This window comes from Mustela erminea, chromosome X (assembly GCF_009829155.1).
Source record: "Mustela erminea isolate mMusErm1 chromosome X, mMusErm1.Pri, whole genome shotgun sequence".
NCBI lineage: Eukaryota > Metazoa > Chordata > Mammalia > Carnivora > Mustelidae > Mustela > Mustela erminea.
In genome coordinates this window covers 103056647-103081179 of record NC_045635.1, presented here as the reverse complement: position 1 = coordinate 103081179, position 24533 = coordinate 103056647, and the positions used below count along the sequence as shown (strand labels likewise).

Genomic DNA, 24533 nt, shown 5'->3' with positions numbered 1-24533 from the left:
CTTTATTCCAATTTAACATATGAGAGTTCGCAAGAGGCATAATACGATGAAGCTAGAAAGAAGTTAACAGATCATCTAACCCAATCCATTCCCTTTACAGACAGGACGCTGAGGCATCTTTATCAGGGAGATAAAGCAACTCCATCGAGGCTAGAGAGTTATGGTAAAGCCATAATGGCAACTCAGGCCTTCCATTCTAGTCCATGGCTCTTCCCATGTGGTGCCGATACCTTGGCCACCCCAGGCTGCACTGTCAATTTAGATACGTTTTTGAGATTTTAAAATACTGTCTATGAAAAGTTTACAACTATTTATGAGTATAAAACACATTACACAAAAGTAATTTCAGAAGCTGAGGGGTTAAGTACTTTAGTTCTTCAAGCCCATTTTTGTTTACAGTGATCACTGAATGTGTCAGCTCATGGTGATTCCCTTTTCACAAATCTGCTTCAGGTCAAGAACAAGCATTCTTCAAGATCTCCTCTTTAAGGCTCACTATACATTATTAATTTAAGATACTATACTGTGACTTTTACACCAAGAAATCATTGCAAAAGAAATTAAATATTTAAAATTAGGTATTCTACAATATGTGACTTACCATAGAGTCCTCAAGTGAATGGGTTAAATGAATATTGCTTACATATTCTTGTCCCTTCTCTTCTAACAGATATTTACACCTAAACAGTTAAAAGAAGGTTAAAAGAAGGTTAAACTTTGGTATCTGACAAATTAGTAAAGTATAAGAAAAGATATAATCTCCATGGTCTTAATTCCATGAACGTGCTTTTTGGCATTTCTAAGAAGCTGCAAAATGAAATGTTATCCAATTCCCTATCAACTGTCATTTTAAAGTTTTAAAAAAAAAAGGTTCCCTTTGTTACGCTACTTTGCTAATCTTAGTGAGGCAAAAAATACCAACGTGAGAACTTTCAACTTTTAAACAAGTTATTACATTATTGCCTTAAGATTCAAAAATTTTTTTCAAATAGTTAATCTTAAATTTTATTTAAAGGATTAACCAACTGTACATTGTGAAGGAATTTTTTGGGCTTTCAACCTTTCCTCTTAAGGCTTTTTAGGTTTAAGGTTTATTTTCAAACAATCACTCTTAAGTTTTAAGTTATACTCTTTTGCAGGCCAAAAATTCTACACCACCTACATATATGTATACTTTATTTTTAAAGATGACAAAGAGACATTTAGAGTATGTCATTATTATTTTAAGATGCCACTGATTATAAGAAGCATGATTATTTTATGTGTCATGAGTGCCAATTAAATTATGACCCACCACTAGATGTGTCCTCTTTTCAAAAATCTGAAAATATGAACAACTGTATGTCTTAGAATCAGTGAGACACAGAACTATTTGCTAGGGGATGTGATGGGTTCTTAGGAAAAATCCTTGGCAACAAGGGCTCTCTTGTGCCCACTGTGAAAAGAACCCACTTCCAACAACAAAACTATATATTCCTAATTTGCTGTTTAGAAATAGAATCATCTGAATGTCATAGATACAACACATAAGCAACAAATGCTTTGGTCACCAGAGAAGGCTTAGGGTTTTTTTTTTTTCTATAAAGTAGGTGACCCCATTTTTATAAACCTGGTGTGAATTGCAAGCCATGGTGAAGGCAAAAATAGTTGAGGTGAAAAGTTATTCAAGATTTTCCCATCGCAAATGTCTAACTTGCCTGTTCCTGAATAAACATTTAAATACCTTACCCTGGATACCACTTAGCATGTTGTTCCCAAGGGTCTTCACTGGGCTTCCAATCAGTTAGCCCTCCTCCACAGTGAAAGCATTTTACTTTATCACCTTCCCCTAAGAAAAGACACAAGTAAAAATACATGTATTTGTGCAACTGGAAGCTTATGAAAAAATACCCCCTTTCTCACCATGAAATTAATCATTTCTAAATTACATGAAAATCTTACAGCTTCAAGGAAGATATTCAAATTCCTATCTAAGTAAAAGATATGATTGTTTGAGGAGGAAATGTATAGTAAACTCACTGATTTAACTGAGGTATTTTACATGCCCAATTTTTATGTAAAAAATTACGACTGTTAACTTCTTTATAACGTCATTTAGGGCCACCAATACTACACTTTTTCAAACTGTGGAACTTCAACAGTAAAGTTCAGCTTAACAAAAACACAAAGTAAGTTTCTCTAAGGTTATTATAGCTACATGACACTAAAAAAGCCTTCAAGATTGCTATAGGAGACTACGTAAATAAAATACTGAAATAACTAATAATTTGTGTTTTGGTACAACTCAATCCTAAAATAAATGGGTCAGATATATAATGGTGTAACTTTTCTGAATACTCCTGGAAGCCATCACACCAATGGCCCTTCCTGACACGTTTACAGCAGTCCCTTTGAGAAGTGCTTATCTGAAGCAAGAAGCATCATACAAGTCAGCTTTCAAATATACAGTTTCTGTATAAAAGGCAGATATCAATTTTAATATCAGCCATACTAAACTCTTTAATGTTAACTCTTTTTATGATATGTAGAAAGAATGCATGTAATACATGTAATACATGACTGAGCTCAATAAATTAGAGTTATTATTACGGTCAGACCCATTGTCTCAGAGAGAACTATCATCTTTTGCATGCCATCCTTCTCCAAAAAACAATCACATAAAGGTAAACATAAGTCACAATATGGTAGTCATTCTCCCCTAAACGTAGTGGTTACACTGCAGATTCAACATAAGGGTTTGCAGATTAATACTGATATAATCATGCCAGCCTACACATAAATAATTACCAGTTCAAGGGGCTAAAGGAATCTACTTTTAAAAAGCACTAGAATAGTTGGAAAGTAAGTTATTAGCCTGGTTTTATAATGAAGTTTACCTAAAGCATAAAATCCAGCTCTTGCAAGCTGCTCCTTGTTAACTGAGTACATCCACGTCCCAAAAGTAATGATCCGTGCTTCGTAATCTGCCATGGCTGGATTTCTTGGAACATTTGTTGAATTTGGGAAATTCCTATCAGAACTCACAACATCAGATTCACTTTGCATGTTAACATTCCGGCCCAGAACAAAGAAGCAGTTGGGAAAGTGTCGCCTGTGTTCTGACCATGCACGATCACACGGTTCCCAATTTTTCAGTTTTCCACCACAACAAAAGCACTGCACTTGATCATCAATACCTGTGTAGTAGAGTCCAGCACTAGCTAACTCTCTTGGGGTCAAGTGGGCATAGTCTGGCCAGTTCTGAAAGGACTTTAATCTAGCTTCTTCACTACACATGGCGGGGTTCCTCGGGTATATGGTGTCTGATATATCTACAACCTGCCCAGTTCGCAAAAGATAGTCTGCATGAGTCTCAGATGGCCTGTCTAAAAGAAAATGATTTCTGTTTCCCAGGTAGCTTTCCACTTTATACTGACCATTTGGGATACCCGGATTTGTAGGTTGTGCAGCGGTATTTTCAAAATAAAAGCCATTGATAAATCTGCAATTTGGGGATACTTTCCTGTGTCTTCCAACTGCTGAGTCTCCATATTGCCATCTATCTACTGCTGCATGACAACTAAAGCACCGAACGACGTCTCCTTCACCAGTATACAGAAAACCAGCTCGTGCTAGTGTTGATGCAGAAACAGGACTACTACTTGGAAAATTAGCAAAAGTTTTTAATCTATTAAACTCTTCTACAAATTCTTCATCCTTATCGATGTCTGCAGGTACACAAGTTTTAGATCCTTCAAAACTGTTAAAACTCATCTTCTCTTGAAAATAGGACTTGTCCACCTTTTCTAAAAAGAGAACATTACATTAGGAAATCCAAAATGTGAAACATAGGCAATAGAATTTTGATATTAGGAGCTAACAAATTACCTACTGATGACATAAAATTAATTACACAATCCCTAAGAAACCCTCTAATTCTAAATACTAGAGCTCTATATTACCATAAGATTCAAGTTATAAGATAAAACCTAGCATTTTCATTTTTTAGAGGAAAGTAATATTTTAGCAGGTAGAATAGAACTATTCATTTTTAATTGCTTACTTCACATAAACATGGAAACTATGTGATAAAGAATATATTAAAATTATTAACCATGCAAAATTATTAATTAGGAAAAACAAAAGCATAAAATATGCAGATTCTCAAACTCTATGCATAATTGTTGTAATGGATCATTATATATTCAAGGCATCAAAGTTCAGTTCTTACAATTTAAAAAAAGTATGTTCAGAATCTTAATGAATTAATTTTTGGTATTTCTTTACTTTTCTGCTTAGCAAAAGGTATTTGAGTTTTACTCATCGTATTGGTTCCAATATGTCCTTTAAGAGCATCAAATGTTTCTGATTTTCATGCATATGAAAACAGGACTTTGTAGTCCATATTTTGTTGAAATCGGATCATTTCAGGTGTATATATTACTGCCCTCTAAAGAATAGCTCAGGAAAAATACTAAGTATGGGTAGACCCTAACTGCAGTTACTTTTGCTGTCAACTTCCCATGGTCAAGAAATAATCTGCTCAAATGGAAGAGAAGTGCTACTGCAGCCTCATTAAAGCTGCTGAATTACAGCTGTGTAACCTTTAACCCAGATAAAATAGTAAAAGGAACTAGCTGGATTATGAGAAGGATGGCCAGATAATTCATCCTCCAAACCTAGACACTTTGGGAAGTGAAAAATGATGCTACTAATAATTACACTAGGACAACAGGTGTAAATCAGAGTTGCCTCAGGCAACCTGATTCTCCAGAATCTCACACTGTTCCTAATACTGTGCTCAGTATATGCTTGGGAAAAAAAAGTCACAATAATTCTGTCTCTACTTCCTATGTGCAATAATTGATTTCTTGGGAAGAATAAGGAGCCCTGGCATTATGTTGGCACAATATGTCTTAGAACATCATCTCAGAATAATGTTCAACACAAGGCTTCTGTCCTGCAGGCTCAACAAACTTTAGCCTTTCAATTGGCCTTGTCAATTTACATGGTAGTAATTCATATATACCACAAGAGCTGAGATATTATCTGCATACAACAATTTTTGGAAGATAGACTCCATGATTCTTCATTATTGTTTCCCAGATGTCTGAAAACATTCTGACACTAGCTTCAAGACCCCTTGTTCAGGGGCACCTGGGTGGCTCAGTGGGTTGAGGTCTCTGCCTTCGGCTCAGGTCATGATCCCAGAGACCTGGAATTGAGGCCCGCATCAGGCTCTCTGCTCGGCGGGGAGCCTGCTTCCTCTCTCTCTGCCTGCCTCTCAGCCTACTTGTGATCTCTGTCTGTCAAATAAATAAATAAAATCTTTTTTAAAAAAAAAAGACCCCTTGTTCAATCAGCGTAAGCTAGATGACAAAAATCAAAATTCAAAGAAACTAAGGCTGGCTGACAGGCTGAGATGAAATTTCACAGGGTTATTAAACATTACATTCTGACTTTAGAAATTTGTTGTACAACTAAAGGAAAATGGAAACTTGGTTTGGAAAGAAGTCATGTGAAGGCAAATCTCTATATTAAAATCTTGGGATTTTAGTTAATTAAAAATTCCATTATGAGGGGTGCCTGGGTTGCTCAGTTGGTAGAGCCTGAGACTCTTGATCTTGGGGTCATATGTTCAAGCCCCATGTTGGGTACAGAGCTTACAGAGCTTATTTTTTAAAAAATTCATTATGAGCCAGTATCAAATGGCTACTAAAAAGAAATTTAAAGCAACTCCAGGCTGCATTAATGTCCAGATATACAAGGCCTGGACCCAATTCAGCTACACACTGATTATTATTTTCAGTACTGAAAACACTTCAGAAGGAACATTAACAAAGCGTCCTATCTATAGACAGCAATCGGGATGATGAAACTGGTGCTCAGTGAGGAACAGGTAGAAGAGCTGAGAGTGTTTATCTCAAAGGGAAAAAAATATGGAGAGAGAGAGAGAGCTGTAGAGGACAGAATAATTACCGTTAGCTATCTAAAGGGCTGTTATATAGGAAAGGGATCAAATTCAGTGTAGCCTGAGGAGAGAGGCTGAGTCAATGAATATAATTCTAGCCAGCAGATTTTAACTCAATACAAGGAGGAACTGTTCGAACAATCAACAGCAGTGCAGAATGGACTGGGGTCTTATAGATTTTTCCCATCATGAGAAGGCACTTGGGCATACACTAGGAGGCAGAACAAAACATTTCTAAGTCCATAATGACCCTGAGGAATTAATGCTCAATATAATCCAAACATATGAAAATTACCTTCTCTGAAGTGCTAAGTTTTATTTCTCAGGTCAATCAAAACAGAAGTATAAAATCAAGGATCTATTCTCATTTTGCAATAGTGGACATTTTGTATGGTTCAAGTAGTCACCCCATTTCAGATATTATTATATAAAACTCCATCATTCAATAATAGCAGGAGAATCTCGATTTGAAGCTTTCAAGTGGAGACCTCATCTTCCCAATGGTTATTTCCATGCTAATAGTTTAGATTTCACTGTTTTGAAAAGCAGATATTTACTCAGAAGCACCCAACTGAACACTGCACATACATTATCAGAGTGTGAGCTTTTGTTGAAGGGAGCAAAAGCAGAATTACCAGAGGTTAGGGGTGAAAGGGAGAAAAATGACTGACAACAGATAGAAACCTTGGGATTGGCGGAAGGCACCAAAGAAAAGGGATGAGAGAGAGGATTTTTTAAATAAAGGATTTAGGTGAAATGAAGGTGGGAGAGATGATATTTAGAAAATAAGCATAGATGAAGCACGGGAATTGTGAATAAAGAAGAAAATGGGGTACAGATATTGGAGGAGGGTGATAAAAAGCTTTAGATGTGAAAAGGTCTAAACATAATAAAGTATGCTGAGATCATTTAAGGCTTCTCTGTGAAAGCACACTCTCAGGCTTTATATTGGGTAAGCAGAAAGGTAAGAAGGCACTGAGAGAAAGATGTCAAAGAAATCTCTGATATTAAAGGGGCTAGGTAGTCAGTAATCTTGAATGGAATGGTCGTTGGGAAAATGGTATCACGGAAACCAACACGGGCGCAGAAAGAATCAGCAAGCAGTGCTACATGTTTATACGAAGGATATGGACGATTTCAAGATAGTGAGATGTTGTTTAAAATATATACATACCCAAAAAATACACATACATGTACATATACATACATACACAGTACACATACATATTTAGCGTAGTCAACTGGGTAAAGACAGCCATGAATGGGTACCGAGGAGTGATCGATTGTTAATCTATCAAAAATGTGGTAATGGGGGACGCCTGGGTGGCTCAGTTGGTTAAGCAGCTGCCTTCGGCTCAGGTCGTGATCCCAGCGTCCTGGGATCGAGTCCCACATCGGGCTCCTTGCTCTGCAGGGAGCCTGCTTCTCCCTCTGACTCTGCCTTCCACTCTGTCTGCCTGTGCTCGCTCTCGCTCGCTCTCTCTCTGACAAATAAATAAATAAAATCTTTAAAAAAAAATGTGGTAATGGGGGGGGATTAGAGGGAAGAGAAAAATATACACATAAAACCACCTACTGATATCTGCACATAATACAAAAGTTTCTTTTTCTTTTGTTTAAAGATTTATTTATTTATTTATTTGCCAGGGAGAGAGAGAGATTGAGATCCTGAGCACAAGCAGGCAGAACAGCAGGGAGAGGGAGAGGCAGAAGCAGACTCCCGGCCAAGTAGGGAGCCTGACCGTGGGACTTGATCCCAGGACCCTGGCATCATGACCTGAGCTGAAGGCAGATGCTTAAAGACTAAGCCCCCAAAAGTTACTATACCTCCAGCTTTAATTACTAAAGTTTTTAAATATATAGAAAAAAGGTTATTTTAATGGGGAATAGGACATAAAGTAATTTGTACATTAGATTGCCACTGCATGACAACATATACTCATGGATAAGACCTGTAAGGTAATTTTTTAAAAGCAAACTCTACCCAAACATGGGGCTTGAACTCACGACCCCAAGATCAAGAGTTGCATGCTTCACCAACACATCCAGCCAGGCACCTCCCTTTCTTTTATCATAAGATAACTTATGTTAAGTGAGTAAATTATGTTAGGATGACAGGAACACAGGTGATCCTTTTCTCCAGAATGTCTGCCCCATCACCCTGCAAAATGTCTTTAATAATATTTTCACTTACAGTCTCTCAGGCTGGCACTGTTGGCCCGGATCAGGAGCCCAGGCCCAGGTCAGGAGCCTAGTCATGGGGGAGGTGGATAGGCTAACTGCCCCCTCAACCTCCTGCACTGGAGCCCGGCAGAGAGGTGGAAGGAATTGTGCCTCTACCCGCTGCGCTGCCAGACCACTCCTTGCTGCCCTGTGAAAGCCCCGTGGAGCTCAGTGGAGCTGAGCACCAAGATCCAAGCTACTGTGATAGGTGCATCTGCTGAGCTGTGGATTCCTGGGCTGCAGCTGAGGGTGCACATGCGCCCAACGGGCACTCCACACAGAGGCAGCCCAACACTCAGCAGGACAGTGGTTGCCAGGGCATCCTGGAGGTGAAGAGCAGGTCTGGCAATTAATTTTGTTGGTTTTTTGCTAGAAAGAGCAAACCTTGGACATTTTGAGTAGTTTTATGGATTACTACGACATGTTCATAAGATACCTAATGCTGACAATTTATTAAGCTATGGAGACTTCAGGGAGACTTACTACCTACAAATAATAATTATCACAAAGGTGTTTCAACAGACAACCCACACTTAGGATCTTTATGCAAAAAGAGGAAGAGGCCTCTACCTTAAGAAAGAGGCACTACCTTAGTGCCTAAGGTATAGACATGCTAACAAAGAAGGAAAATGTTTACTCAATGCATTGTGCTTCCTCAACACCCAGTCATTGGTATGTCCCAAGCTGTTAGACTTGCATCTTCTATTACAGCCATGAATATCCTCCCAGAAAAACATCATAGGGTTAGTTTATCTTTACAAACACAGGACTGAACATTCTCCAGGACTCGATAGCCAGAATGGTTTCAGAAAGCCCAAGGGAGACACTACACGGCTTTGGTAAGTCCCAGGGATCTTTCTGGTTTACAGCGCAGGATTACTGAATATTCATGATGAAGTTTTAGAAGTTAATGGCATAGACGTTTCAGAAAAGAGTTTTGATCAAGTAACAGGATGACTGAAACAGATGCAATTTCATCATAACAGCCAGACAAGTAAACCAGAATAACGTTACGAACAGTAGGACTTCCAGCAGCTCTAGCAAATCTACCGATAATAGCCTTCTTGGCTATCCACAGCAAATTAAACCAAACTTTGACCAAAGGATGAAGACAGTGATGAAGATGACATTATTACTGAAGATAATGTATGCTACAAAAGATTCCTAAAGCTCTTCTCACTATCAGAAAGCCTGGAATGGTTAACACACATTGAATAAACTTCATTTTGAGTCTGGACAAAATGGTTCTGTTCCTTCTGAGTGTAACATCCCTATCAAGTGGCACAAACAGAATTTGAAACACATGACCCAGATCAAAACCTCTTAGAATATGGAACAATCATATTATGAAGTCATCATTTGAATGTTTTATGAATGAAGATGTCATAGGACTTGTAAATATGGCTACTTGAAGAACTTCTAAACCTCTGAGTCAGTGACCTGGAATAGGTATGAGAACAATAGTGTTGCAAGTTTAAAATGTTATGAAAATAAATAGAAACAGGAAGTAGATTAGTGATTGTGCACAGCTAGGGCAGAAGGGGACTAGAAAGTGACTGCAAATGGTTACTGGGTTTTCTTTCTTTTTTTTTTTAATTTATTTGACGGGCAGAGATCACAAGTAGGCAGAGAGGCAGGCAGAGAGAGAGAGTGAAGCAGGCTCCCCACTGAGCAGAGAACTCGATGCGGGACTTGATCCTAGAACCCCAAGATCAGGATCTGAGCCGAAGGCAGCGGCTTAACCCACTGAGCCACCCAGGTGCCCCGGTTACTGGGTTTTCTCTTCAGAGTAATGAAAATATTCTAAATTAGACTGTACTGATGGTTGCACAACTGTGAATATACTAAATGGCAACAGAATTGCACACTTTAATTTTACGGTAGGTGACAAGTATCTTGATAAAGCTGTTTAAATGCTAGTTTGGCAATTGTTAGTATGAACTGGTAGATTACAGGTGATTTTTAATTAAAAAAAATATTTTTAAGTAAATGCTATGCCAAACACAGGGCTTAAACTCACAACCTTGAGATCAAGAGTCACATGTTTCACCAACTGTGCCAGACAAGAGCCCTGGATCAGATGTGATTTTAAGGCTAAACCAAAGGGACCTTTGCTAATGAAATTATGTGCTTTTTTATATGGAAAACTAGATGTTAACTGTACATTTTCAGAAGTAGGTTGAGAGGACAAAATCACTTCTATTTGAGGTGGTTTAATATTTAACCTGTTACAAAGATCCTAGTTAATTTTTCTTTCAACTACATTCTTCAAATTCTAATATGAAGTCTAATTCTTATCTTTTTCTACCCTGAGGACCTCAGTTCTTATGTTTTCAATATTTTCTTTTTTAAAAGGTTTTATTTATTTATTTATGAGAGAGAGAGAGAGAGAGAGCGCGAGCAAGCAGGGGCGGGGTACAAGCAAGGGGAGTGGGAGAGGGAGAAGCAGGCTTCTGGCTGAGGAGAAAGCCCAAGGCAGGGCCATCCCAGGAACCTGGGATCATGACCTGAGCCAAAGGCAGATGCTTAACCACTGAGCCACCCAGGTACCCCAATATTTTATTTATTAATATTCTTCTGTTCCTAATCATTACAAATCATTTTCTGAAATGCAGTCTTTTCTAACTTTTAAGAAAGCAAGCCAACTGGCTGGGTTTTTTTTTTCTAAGATTTTTATTTATTTATTTGACAGAGAGAGATCACAAGTAGGCAGAGAGGCAGGCAGAGAGAGGAAAGGAAGCAGGCTCCCCGCTGAGCAGAGAGCCCGATGCAGGGCTCGCTCCCAGGACCCCGGGATCATGACCTGAGCCAAAGGCGAAGGCTTAACCCACTGAGCCACCCAGGCGCCCCCCAACTGGCTGTTTTTAGGAGCTTCTTTCCATATTATTAAACACTGAAGCTATGTTCCTGAATTATGAAATTCTGTGAGTTTTTAACATTCGCTCCGTTCATCTTACAGCTTACGTATTTATAAACTAGTTCCAAACAGGTATAATTCATTACTAAATGCAGTTAATGACACGGACTCTGGTAATATAGGAGACTCTCCTTTAAGTCTTATCTTCATTCCCTCTCATTGAAAGCATTCTTTTTGCTGTGTCTACACATACGTTAGCACACTTTTGAACCTTTTTAATGTATTCAAGTAGTGTGAATTGTTTTGAAACCAAAATACACATAGATTGAAAGATTTTTACACACAGGACAGATTTGTGCACAAATTTAAACACAGATAAATCTGCGCGCAGGTTTATACAAAGATTTTAGATCTTCTTCAGCGGGATTATTCTAGGATCACTGACTACACTTTAGAAGAAAGTTGTGGTATTTATTATTGACAGGTAGAGTTTGTCATCCATATTATTTTCATTAGGCTATTTATTTCTCGCATATCCACTTAGAACAATTAAGAGTAAGGCTGCTGGGATGCCTGGGTGGCTTAGTTGGTTAAGCCGCTGCCTTCGGCTCAGGTCATGATCCCAGGATCTGGGATCAAGTCACGCATCAGGCTTCTTGCTTAGTGGAAAGCCTGCTTCTCTCTCTGCCTCTGCCTGCCACTCTGCCTGCCACTCTGCTTACTTGTGCTCTCTCTGCCAAATAAATCAATAAAAATCTTAAAAAAAAAGAAGACTAAGGCTGCTAACTTTCATTCTTTGCCTGACTTCCCTGGTATTTATCATTGTACAGTGTGCAAAAGCACTATAGTATACATGTATATAGAAATTAAGAATATCATGAAGTATATAAATTCCTTACAGTTTATGGGTAATTGCCCCCAAATCTATTTATTTCATTAACTAATCTCTATGCACAATGTGGGGCTCAAACTTAGGACCCCAAGATCAAGAGTCACATGCTCTACTGAGCCAGCCAGGCACCCCAATTAATTTTATGGTAGGTCTGCTATGGACACCTTTATTTTTTTTAAAAGGTTTTATTTTTTTGGGGGGAGGGGCAGGGCACAGAGAGTCTTAAGCAGACTCTGCACTGAGTGCAGAGCCCCATGCAGCCTCGACGCGAGGCTCGATGTCACAACCCTGAGATTATGACCCATTTAACCAACTGCGCTACCCAGGCGCCCCATGCATGCCTTTAGAAACAGTTGTGTGCTATTAAAACAATGGAAGACCCAAATGACTACATTCTGAAGGGCATATTCTCTAAATGGTTAAAAAAAAGAAAAAAAAAAGAAAATCCTGATTAATTGAAAAAGGAAAAAAAACCCAACCTCTAGTGTTAAACGCAATAGAAAAAAAATCCCATGCAAAGAGAAGTATTTTTTGTTAGATTTAATAAAAGAACACTATTCAGAAATGTATTAAGCTTTTTAACAATACCTGCCTTACTTGAAACAAAGATTAATATTTTTTTTAAAAGTTGTTCGGTAGTCAATTATTACTGGCTAAGGTAATTTAAAAAAACAATGTACCCCATAATATCATGAGTTTCAGTATCACAGCACCTTTGAAAATATAACTACGCGGTTTCAGATGTGTACCAGTGATGAAAAGTCTGCAAATTAATATAAATTTATTTAAGATGGCTAACTAGGATGATGTCTCTGATGACTGAAATTAAATACTATAAATACCCATTAAAATTTTTGAAGTCAAAATAGCACCTGAATAATAAATCACCTTTCTTAACAAATAAATAGCAGAAGATTTAGTGGTGGGTTTTTTTTTATATCAAGCTCACAGATCTCTACAATCCGTCTATGCTTCACTCTTCTGGTCTCTGGAAGACATTTATCCAATCACTACAGGCTCACTTAATGAACTACAAATTTTTTAAGATTTTATTTATTTGAGAGAGAGAGAATACCTGAGAGAGAGCACAAGCAAGGGGAGCAGGAGAGGGAGAGAAGAAGCAGGCTCCCTGCTGAGCAGGGAGCCCAATGTGAGGCAGGGCTCCATCCCAGGACCCCAGGATCACAACTGGAACCCAAGGCAGCCACTCAGGCAACTGAGCCACCTAGGCACCCCTGAACTACAAATTCTTAGCATTATTCCTGCAACCAGGGGCTTTGTTAACCTCTCATCATGAAAATGCATTTCTTAAGTAATTATATTGATGATACGGCACAGTACAAAGGGAACTAAATGATTGTTGCAGGTTGAATCATGCCCCCACAAAAGGTATGTTTAAGTCCTAACCACTGGTTAGGAATGTGAACTTACTTGGAAACTGGTTCTTTGCAGATGTAATCAAGTTAAGATGAGGTCATTAGGATGGGCCCTTATAAGGACTGAAGTCCGAGTAAGAGAAGAAACACAGACAGAGAGGCACATAGGGAAGATGGCCATGTGAAGGTGGAGGCAGAGACTGCAGTGATAATGCACCATCAATAAGCCAAGGAACACCAAGGATCAGTGGCAACTCCAGAAGCTACAAGAAAGGTATGGAACAGACTGTCTCCAGAATCTTCAGAGAGAATGTGGCCCTGCCAATACCTTCATTTCCAATTTCTAGCCTCCGGAACTGTGAGAAAATAAATTTCTGTTTATTTAAGCCACTCAGTTTGTGGTACCATGCTATGGCAGCCCTAAAAAAACTAGTAACAATGATGTTAAAAATTGGACAGGAATTATGCAAGCAATATATCCCTATTAGCTCCCACTGCAGCACTATTATGCTTAAATACATTATGTAATTAAATAAAGGCATCTGTTTAAAACTCAGAAAATGTGTGTTTTTAAGAATCTCATTTACAACATCCTTGCAGATTCTTCCACTCCAAACCCCAGAAAGATTACTCTTTGTGCCCCTACTATATCCTCTATACAATTTGCTGATGACCCAAGTTTTACTAGGACAAGATGTAATAATTTCTGTATGCATGTCTGTATGTGTGTATATACGCAGTACATTGTTAGAATGGTCCTTTTTGGCAAGGATTGTCTTACCACACCTGTATTCCCAATGCCTAAGGAAATCAACATACAGTAGTGCTTAATGAATGGTGGGCAAAACCATCTCTAGTAGGTTACTGCTAATATTACACCACATCCCACCCACCATCTCCCTAAGACACTTGAGATTATGGTGAGCACTAAAAATTATTAATATATGCTTCAGAAATGTGAACAAAATAGGAAATACAGGCATACCATGCAAACAGCATAATTCTTCAGTGATTAAAACCTATACTAGGGGCGCCTGCTTGGCTCAGTGGGTTAAAGCCTTTGCCTTCAGCTCAGGTCATGATCCCAGGGTCCTGGGATCGAGCGCCACATCAGGCTCCCTCTCTGCTCGGGAGGGAGCCTGCTTCCTCCTCTCTCTCTGCCTGCTTCTCTGCCTACTTGTGATCTCTGTCAAATAAATAAATAAAATCTTAAAAAAAAAACCTATACTAAAATCACATTTTAGGGGCCCCTGGCTGGCCCAGTAGGAGTAGCCTTTGAATCTTAAGTGGAGAGATTACTTAAATAAAAACTTAAAAATCACATTTCAAAAATATAGGATTCATAAAATTTTTCATAGTACAATCAAAATTTTATGTGTTCACCATAAAATACTGTAATTTCAAATTTATCTTAAGATTCTCTCTCATTGGGGCACCTGGGTGGCTCAGTGGGTTAAAGCCTCTGCCTTGGGCTCAGGTCATGATCCCAGGGTCCAGGGATAAAGCCCCAAGTGTGTGGTTCTCTGCTCAGTGGGGAGCCTACTTCCCCCTCTTTCTCTGCCTGCCTCTCTGCCTACTTGTGATCTCTGTCGAATAAATAAATAAAATCTTTTAAAAATTTTCAAATTTTAGCCAAATTGTTTGTTTATCCTAGTAGGGTTCTTCAAACCATGACATATTATAATTCTTTTAACTTTAAGTAATCTCTACACTCAATGTGGGGCTCAAACTCACAACCCTGAGATCAAGAGTCGCATGCTCTTCCAACTGAGCCAGCCACGCACCCCTCTTTTAACTTTATATTAATGGTCAACAAAACGTTTTTGAGATTAATTACATTCAATCAAATCAAAAGTTCATTCCCTAAAATTAAGCACCAGAGTCATTCAAATAACTAAATGACATTAATGAGCACTTAGCTTATAAGTTCAGTCAATAACCTAAACTTATGAATAGTGCCATATACAATAGGTACTTGATCGTGAAACCTACTTCTATAGACACCTGAAAAGGCATACTTAGAATCAATAAATAGAGTTATAAATTACATGCTCTATACTTGATTTATAAAGTCAGAGTAATACTTAAATTTTGAGCACAGACCTCCAGTCTTTGCCTAATTATTTATAATAATTAATTCCACAGGTACAGTTGCTCCGAATGGACACACAGTAAGATATTCCCTCCTTTTTTTTTTAACATTCCCTCATCTTTTAACAAATTATGCACCTGTGTTTCCCAAAACAATGTTCTGCATGAAGAATACACAGGTTTGGGGCTCAATAATTCATTAAAGATCATAAAAAGGCTCGACATCACTATTACTATTCCCTCTTTCATTTTATTGGCAACTGTTCAAAACTTAAGCAATTTACCATGCTTGCTAATCAGCTGCCTCTGATTAAAAAACAAACCATCTACAGTCCAAACTGTAGATCCATGACATAATTAATATTTATGCTTATTCAGAGCCCAGATCAAAACCTTTGCTAAAATCTGAACAGGCAGAAAAAAAAAAATCTCAAGATGGACATTAAATCAATCTTTAATACAAATGGTTTCTTTCTTTTTTTTTAAAAGTTTTTGAAGATTTTGGGGACGCCTGGGTGGCTCAGTGGGTTAAGCCGCTGCCTTTGGCTCAGGTCGTGATCCTAGGGTCCTGGGATTGAGTCCCACATTGGGCTCCTTGTTCAGCAGGGAGCCTGCTTCTCTCTCTGCCTCTGTCTGTCACTCTGCCTGCTTGTGTGTGTGCGCCACGCGCTCTCTTCCTGACAAATAAATAAATAAAATCTTCAAAAAATTTTTTATTTATTGGGTGGGGAAGAAGAGGAGCAGAGGGAAAAGCAGATTCCCTGCGGAGTGTGGGAGAACCGATCCTAGGACCCCGAGATCATGACCTGAGCCGTAGGCAGATGTCTAATCAGCTGAGCCATCTAGGTACCCCTCATGTTTTCCTTTTCAAAGGACGGGAATTAAAAAAGAATCTTACTATGCAGGCTGCAACCTTTAGTATATTTAACCTTTTAAGACCCTTTCCAGGGGCGCCTGGGTAGCTCAGTGGGTTAAAGCCTCTGCCTTTGGCTCAGGTCATGATCCCAGGGTCCTGGGATTGAGCCCCGCACTGGGCTTTCTGCTCCACAGGTAGCCTGCTTCCTCCTCTCTCTCTGCCTGCCTCTCTACCTACTTGTGATCTCTCTGTCAAATAAATAAATAAAATCTTTAAAAAAAGACTTTTCTGTGTGAATGTACACATAACATTATAAATATTTCTAGAGGGGATTTATTATACATGGTATTTTATAACTTGCTTTTTATCTTTTTTTTTTTTAAAGGTTTTATTTACTTGAGAGTGAGTGAGAGTGAGCACGAGAGTGAGGAAAGGGGCAGAGCGAGAAACAGACTGCCTGCTGTGCAGAGATTTCCCCCCCTCCACCTGCCAAATGTGGGGCTCCATCCCGGGACTCCAGGCTCATGACCTAAGCAGAAGGCCAATGCTTAACTGACTGAGCCACCCAGGAGCCCTTGTTTTTTTTTTCCATTTAATAATGTATCATAAGCATCTTCCCAAATCCATCTTTATCTTGATTAGAACATTATTTTACATGGATGACTAAGGTGCCTCATTAGCGCAGTAGGTAGTGCATCAGTCTCATAAATGAATGACCAGTACATGACTATACAAATGTATCATGACCTCATCAAATCATATTTCTGAACACTAATTTTAGATGTATATTTCATTTTATTTTTAAAAATATTTTTATTTATTTGACAGAGAGAGAGCACAAGTAGGCAGAGAGGAAGGCAGAGAGGGGAGGAACCAGGATCCCCACTGAGTAGAGAGCCCGATGTGGGGCTCCATCCCAGGACCCTGGGATCATGACCTGAGCCGAAGGCAGAGGCTTTAACCCACTGAGCCACTCAGGCACCCCTAGATGTATATTTAAAAAAGAGACAATACACACATGATCAAACAGTTCGAGAAGTCACCTCATTCATGTTACCTACCCTGTACTTGAAATCCTCTGGTTTCCCTTGAAGGGATTCAGCAGCTTTCCCAAAATATGCCACTTTGGCATGTGGATTACTTTAAGTTGAAGTCAAATCAAGGCCCAAAGACTCAAAAAAACCTTTTACCTTCTCCTTAACTGCCTAAAGGAATTTAGATAAAGGGCCCCATCCAGGAAGAGGATATTAGAGAAAACTACAAAGAATTTGGGTTAGGTGTGCTTAAGCTGGGGAAAGCTCTACCAGGCCTAGAGATCAAATTCCTCTCTGGTCCCACACTCTCGGTATGGTCTGGTAAACATTTGTTTATCAAACATTTGTTCTTCCCACCTTCTTGTAAACGGTCTTCCTCCTCTTTGAAGTCTCAGACCCCTAACCCCCACCCCCGCCAGCTTCGGATGGCAAATAAGCCTCAACCACCTGACTGCCTGCAGCTCTCATATTCCTATGTGGCTTCTGTACATACTTAAATTTGTTTTTCTCCTGTTGCTCTGTTTTGTATCAATTTACCAGCCAAAGAACCTGGAATAGCAGAGGAAAAAACTTTTCTCCCCAACAGTTGGTGAGCCAGGCAGGAGCAACTTTACTGACTGATCACTGCTTGCTCCAGGGCTACGGCAGCTGAGAAATCCTGGCATCTCCAATAGGCATGGCAGAAGGTAAGAATTCTTACCATGTCAGTCTTCTGGATCCCTGCCTACGGGGTCCAGTGGAAATTAGAGTGGTCTGAGTCCTTTTTTTCCTTTTCTAAATTTAGATTAGTAGGAAAACATATTTGTGAAACTAGTTCCTTGGGTATAGCCACTGTGCTAAAGATCTATTATGAGTACTCTTGATTTTTTTGAGTATTTTTTATTTTCATTTTTTTTAAAGATTATTTATTTATTTGACAGACAGAGATCACAAGTAGGCAGACAGGCAGGCAGAGAGAGAGGAGGAAGCAGGCTCCCTGCTGAGCAGAGAGCCCAACGCAGGGCTCGATCCCAGGACCCTGGGATCATGACCTGAGCTGATGGCAGAGGTTTTAACCCACTGAGCCACCCAGGCGTCCCGAGTACTTTTGATTTTTATTGATCCTTTTCCTCCCAGAGATAGTCACTGTTTTCCTTTGTCTCTGCTGTGTTGTCATAAGAAGGAAGACCATAGGGTAGAGAACACAGGCTCAGGCCCTATAAGTCTGCTGTTCAAGCCGGCCTCACTGATTGGTGAACTCATGGTTCTCACCAGACCGGTGTCTGTTTATACAAACTCTGCTATGGGTTAATGAGCACATGAGGTAAAGGCTGCTGCTAAGAAACATCTTGGAAGCCAAAGTCACAAGATTGGAGGGTATAGGTCAAGTATTTAAGAGCTATTACAGCACTGGCCACGTAATCCAAAGACTCCTGTATTAGAGTAAGTTGGAACAGAACAGGTTAGATTCCTATTAGGTCACCTGTCAAACTCAGAAAAAATTCCATGCAAGTTACTCTGTAAACCACCACACGATCCCCAAACCAGGAACATCCATCTTAGGTATTAGTTTGGCTCGAGAGATTGGCTTAGCTTAAGCTGTTAACATACATATACAAAAAGCTGAATAAGGTTTTCCTTTTGTCTTGTTCTGTCTTAGAGAGTGTGGCTGTATGACCAGTGAGAATATTGTCTCTTGTCTCTGCCAGCCAGAAGATGCACATACCAGTGTGCATCTTGATGGCCAAAGAAACTGGGTTCTGAGACATGAAATCACAAGCAGCACTCTTTTCACCTAACTGTGCCAGCTCTCAGGGGAGTCTGTCAGAAGGGGTCCCATCCTAGTCCATAAGGGGCTTTTATGGCAACCTTCTTTGTTTTCCTAGTGTTGGAAAAAACCCATTCTAGTAATGCCTGGTATCAGATTAGTGGGTCTGGGACTGGAGGTGTTTTTTGCGAGAAAACAGAGACATGGTTTTCATACCACTCTTACAGCCTGTAACAACAAAGGGCTTTACTTTCTTCGACTATCTTTGGGAGTGAATTTTTAGGATCTTGTAAGGACTGCATCTTTTGCACTCTCTTGTAGGATACCTCTTGCATCCTTGGTTAAGCCATAAAAAGGCTTCCTGATTTGAACCACTACTGACATTAATAGATGCTACTTGTTGGGGCACCTGGGTGGTTCAGTCAGTTAAGCATCTGGCTCTTGATTTCGATTCAGGTCATGATCTGAGGGTCAGGAGATCGAGCCCCATGTCAGGCTCTCTTATCAGTGGGGAGTCTGCTTAAGATTCTCTCTCCTCTCCCTCTGCCCGCTGCCCACTTCACATGAGTGCACACTCTCAAATAAATAAATCTTTAAAAAACACAGATTCTACTTCTCAGTGGCCAGATGATGGATCTTCAGAAATGAAAAAGTTCTATATTAGAAAAAAATTTTTAGAGAGCTCTCATCCTAAACAATTGTCTTAATGGTACTTATGGGAAAACCAAATTAAAAAGTAGACAGAAAGACACAGAAGAGCTAGCCTTAGAGATTCCTTTAACAAGATATAAGAATAGAAATGAGAATAAAAGCTGTGAAGTCCCCAATATGAATTCACCTTCTTAAAATCTGGTCCATCTCTTCAGCAAATTCTTTAGTCCCCAGAGCTCCTTCACCTTCCCCAGAAAATCCCTTAAAGCACTCAGCTGCTTGTTTCAGCTTCCCCTTCCCTACAATATTTACAGGGAGCACTCCCGCATGATCTCTAAGACTGGGGTAGGGAAGTTACTCAGGTAAATACTGAAAGTCAGAAAATAAATTTAACAGAAGTACCTAGGATGGACAATAAGGCTCAGACATAAGGCTTATTTTGCTGGGTTTTATAATCAGGCTCCTCCAGTTTCCTCCTAGGCAATGTCCCTAAGAATTTCATGTCCCCTAGACGCAGATCTTTTAAATTATAAAGCCCTTACCTCTACTTTCAGGAGCCTACCAAATTTAAAGAGGGATTCAAAAAATTAATGGCCATTTACAACTCCACTCAGCCAGACCACCTCCTGAAAACCTCCCCCTGCCTGGAATTTCTCCCAGGCCCTCCTACAAATATCAACTGAAGGCGATGTTTGGGGCTGACAGGGAGGCTTTTCCCCTTAAGGTGAATTCAAGGTTGAACTGAACACTAAGAAAGAAGGCCTTTATTAAAATGCTTTATACAGGGGCGCCTGGGTGGCTCAGTGGGTTAAAGCCTCTGCCTTCGGCCCAGGTCACGATCTCAGGGTCCTGGGATCGAGCCCCACATCGGGCTCTCAGCTCAGCAGGGAGCCTGCTTCCCCTTCTCCCTCTGCCTGCTGCTCTACCTACTTGTGATCTCTCTGTCAAATAAATAAATATTTTTAAAAATAAAACAAAATAAAATGCTTTATACAGACTTTACAAAACTGTATTAAACTTGGAAAATGTTTGCTATCTATCTGGCTAAAAACTGACAAAGGTTTTTTTTCCAGGGATGCCTGGCTGGTTCAGTTGGTAGAATATCCAACTCATGATCTCAGGGTCATGAGTTCAAGCCCTATGATGGCCACAAGGCTTACAGCTTACATAGTTCTGTGGTAAGAGACTGGCCAGGTTGAAAGCTAATATTCAGAGTGTGACAGGAACTTTTTTGGCCTCCTCCCCTAAGTTGAAATAAAACTATGTACCCAGAGGGAAAGAAAAATCTTCTAATGTTCTTGGGTAAGGATTCAAGTTGCAACCCAATTCTTGGAGGGCCTGAGAGCACCTGTCCTTATCTTACAAATCTTTGCAAAACTAGAAATGCAACTCTAGAGGCAATTCAAAGTTCACCTATACCTTTTTACCATTCCCCAAACCTCTATTTATCTCACAAGGCTTGAAATATTGGCCTTAAGAAGCAGAAATTTATCTGAGGAACTTGTACTCTTTCCCTGTGCCTTTGAGATTTTTAAGTGTAAAATCTTACCTAGACTATGCCCAATTCCTAAGAGTGGTGTGGAAAAAAGGGGTAGGGGACAGAAACATTTTTATTTTTTTATTTATTTTATTTTTTTTTTTAAAGATTTATTTATTTATTTGACAGACAGAGATCACAAGTAGGCAGAAAGGCGGACAGAGAGAGGAAGGGAAGCAGGCTCCCTGCTGAGCAGAGAGCCGGATGTGGGACTCGATTCCAGGACCCTGGGATCATGACCTGAGCCGAAAGCAGAGGCTTTAACCCACTGAGCCACCCAGGCGCCCCCAGAAACCTTTTTATAATATAAACTGCTAGCTTTGCACAGTGGCAGTCAATGAGATTTATTTGAGACACGATTATTGCTAATACAAACTTCTAAAAAGGCTTTTGTGCCTCAACTCTAGACTACAGCCTCCTTAAATATTACTTGTCAAGGACAAATACAAATCTTATAAGTCTTCTCCATAAATATGAGCTAAAAGGCTTCTATTCAGGTAAGCTAAACTTATTCTGGCTGTTCTAAGATTTTATTTATTTATTTTTTTAGATAGAGCACGTGTGCATGCAAACATGAGCGGGAGAGGAACCGAGGGGGAGAGGAAGGAGGGAAAAAAATTTCAAGCAGGCTCTGCCCTGAGCAGAGCCTGGGAAGGGGCTTGATCTCCTGACCCTGAGATCATGACCTGAGCTGAAACAAAAAAGTCGACAGCCACCCAGGCACCCCCACAACTGCTCCTTTACAAACTAGTGAGTTTTGCATTATCATACCCATCTCATGGCTAAAATGCCCAACGTGGGGCTTGAACTCACGACCCTAAAATCAAGAGATGCATGTTCTATCAACTGTGCCAGTGAGGTACCCTTCTTATGGCTAACATTTTAAAACAAGGTCTCTACCTGCATTTATCTATATACTTATCTCTGTGTTGTAGATGGGTGGCATTTTCTATCTCCAGGTGGTATTACTAAAGTTAATTTGTTAAAAAGCTCTATAAAATTAAATGCTTATAAATTAGGTATCCCAAAAGTTCTCAGAGACTCTCTTCCTCTCCCCCTGCCTCTCCTTCATGTGGGCTCGCTCTCTCTCAAATAAATAAATATCTAAAAAATAAAATATAAAATAGGCATGTTTTTAGAGTTATCAACACTGATTATAATGCAGACATTCAACTTCTATTCTGCTTAGGTTTACTAGTCAAGTATATAGCTCTTACAGAAAATAGCTTGGGGTGACGGCTGTCTAATGCCTCATGAAGTTTTTCTGAGTAGTCTAAACACAACCGTTGGGAGCAAGTGATTTAGTTAGATGTGAGATGTTAAGTGGGGTAGAGGTTTTTGGTTGAATTTTTGAGCAGTTAACTATATTTTACAGTATGTGTACTTAAAAATAGCTTCTAGGGGCACCTGGGTGGTTCAATGGGTTGAAGCCTCTGCCTTTGACTCAGGTCATGATCCTGGGGTGGAGCCCCATATCCGGCTCTCTGCTCAGCGGGGAGCCTGCTTCCTCTTCTTTCTCTGTCTGCCTCTCTGCCTACTTGTGATCTCTGTCTGTCAAATAAACAAACAAAATCTTAAAATAAAAAAATAAATAAATAAATAAATAAATAAATAAAATAAAAATAGCTTCTAAAATCTTTTTTGGTAACTTTACTTTTTTAAAGGATTTTACTTATTTGGCAGAGAGAGAGAGAGCTTAAGCAGGGAAAGCAGCAGGCAAAGGGTGAGAGAGAAGCAGGCTCCTACCTAGCAGGTAGCTGATGTAGGGCTTGATTCCAGCACCCTGGGATAATGACCTGAGGTGAAGGCAGACGCTTAACTGACTGAGCCACCCTGGTGCCCCCTTTTTAGTAACTTTAAAGTTTAGAGTTTTGCTAAGTTAAATGATGGAAGTTTACTGAATATCTAATTTCCAAGTAAGATAAACAATGAAACATTAATTACTGAACACAGGGGAAGCCTGGGTGGCTCTGTTGGTTGGGCCGCTGCCTTCGGCTTGGGTCGTGATCCCAGTGTCCTGGGATGGAGTCCCACATCAGGCTCCTTGCTCAGCGGGAGCCTGCTTCTCCCTCTGCCTCTGCCTCTGCCTGCCACTCTGTCTTCCTGTACTCACTCTGACAAATAAATAAATAAAATCTTTAAAAAAAATTACTGAACACAGGTTTTTATCTAGTTTTGGGTTCCTGTTACACATAAAGATAAATATGGGTCTATTAGTAAACACATTTTACACCACATTAAAAGACTAAAATGAAGAAGCATATGCTTATAGGAATTATGAAATGTACTCAAAAATTTGCCAATCTAAAAGAATACTGATGTAAACTGTTCACAATTGCTTATTAGTTTTAACCAGAAAAAAAAAAGCAGGTTGTGTTTTTGGCTATGAAAGTGCATGAGGTATGGAGATGCATTTGTGTTATAGGAAAAGAAAGTAATTTGTCCTGAAGTCAATCTGGTTATTTCAAACTGGGAAAGGTGAAAAGAAGGGACAAACAGAAAGTTGGGAACACAGAGAGAGAGAGAGAGAGAAAATCCTACCTGGTATAATAAAGCTGGCTAAAATTGAATTGTTGGGGCACCTGGGTGGCTCAGTTGGTTAAGCATCTGCCTTTGGCTCAGGTCATGATCCTGGGATCCTGGATCAAGCCCCGAATAGGGCTCCCCACTAAGCAGGGAGCCGGCTTCTCCCTTTCCCTCTCCCTGCTCATACTCTCTCTCTGGCTCTCTGTCTCTCAAATAAAATCTTTAAAAAAATTTGAACTGTTATTACAAGGGTTTTTGTTTGGGTGCCTCGGTGTCTCAGTGGGTTAAGTCTCTGCCTTCAGCTCAGGTCATGATCTCAGGGTCCTGGGATGGAGCCCCATATCGGGCTCTTTGCTCAGCGGGGAGCTTGCTTCTCCCTCTCTCTCTGCCTGCCTCTCTGCCTACTTGTGATTTCTCTCTCTGTCATACAAATAAATAAAAATCTTTTAAAAATTAGGGTTGTTAAAAAAAGGGGGGGCGCCTGGGTGGCTTAGTGGGTTGAGGCCTCTGCCTTTGGCTCAGGTCATGATCCCAGGGTCCTGGAATCGGGCCCTGCATCGGGGTCTCTGCTCAGTGGGGAGCCTGCTTCCTCCTCTCTCTCTGCCTGTTTCTCTGCCTACTTGTGATCTCTGTCTGTCAAATAAATAGATAAAATCTTTTAAAAAAAATAAAAATTAGGGTTTTTGTTAAATTTAATTTTTTAAAGAAGATTTTATTTATTTGAGTGAAAGAGTGTGCCAGCAGGGGAGGCGCAGAGGCAGAGGGATAAGAAGAATCCCTGCTGAGCAGGGAG

General features: G+C 39.8%; 1 protein-coding gene across 5 annotated transcripts in view; it reads right to left on the bottom strand.

Annotated features, from left to right (window-relative positions):
• XIAP (X-linked inhibitor of apoptosis) overlaps positions 1-24533 on the bottom strand; it is a 59743-nt gene that overhangs the window by 19633 nt on the left and 15577 nt on the right. For 4 of the 5 annotated variants that reach the window (XR_004282412.1, XM_032329635.1, XM_032329633.1 and 1 more), the window contains 3 exons: positions 2877-3785; positions 1729-1828; positions 602-680 (listed from right to left, as the gene is read on the bottom strand). Coding sequence is in view for 4 of the 5 variants with exons in the window: in XM_032329635.1 (XP_032185526.1) it covers positions 602-680; positions 1729-1828; positions 2877-3785 (1088 nt within the window). In the remaining variant the exon portion in view is untranslated. The remainder of the gene's footprint in view (positions 1-601; positions 681-1728; positions 1829-2876; positions 3786-24533) is intronic. The other variant, XM_032329634.1, reaches the window with a different exon arrangement.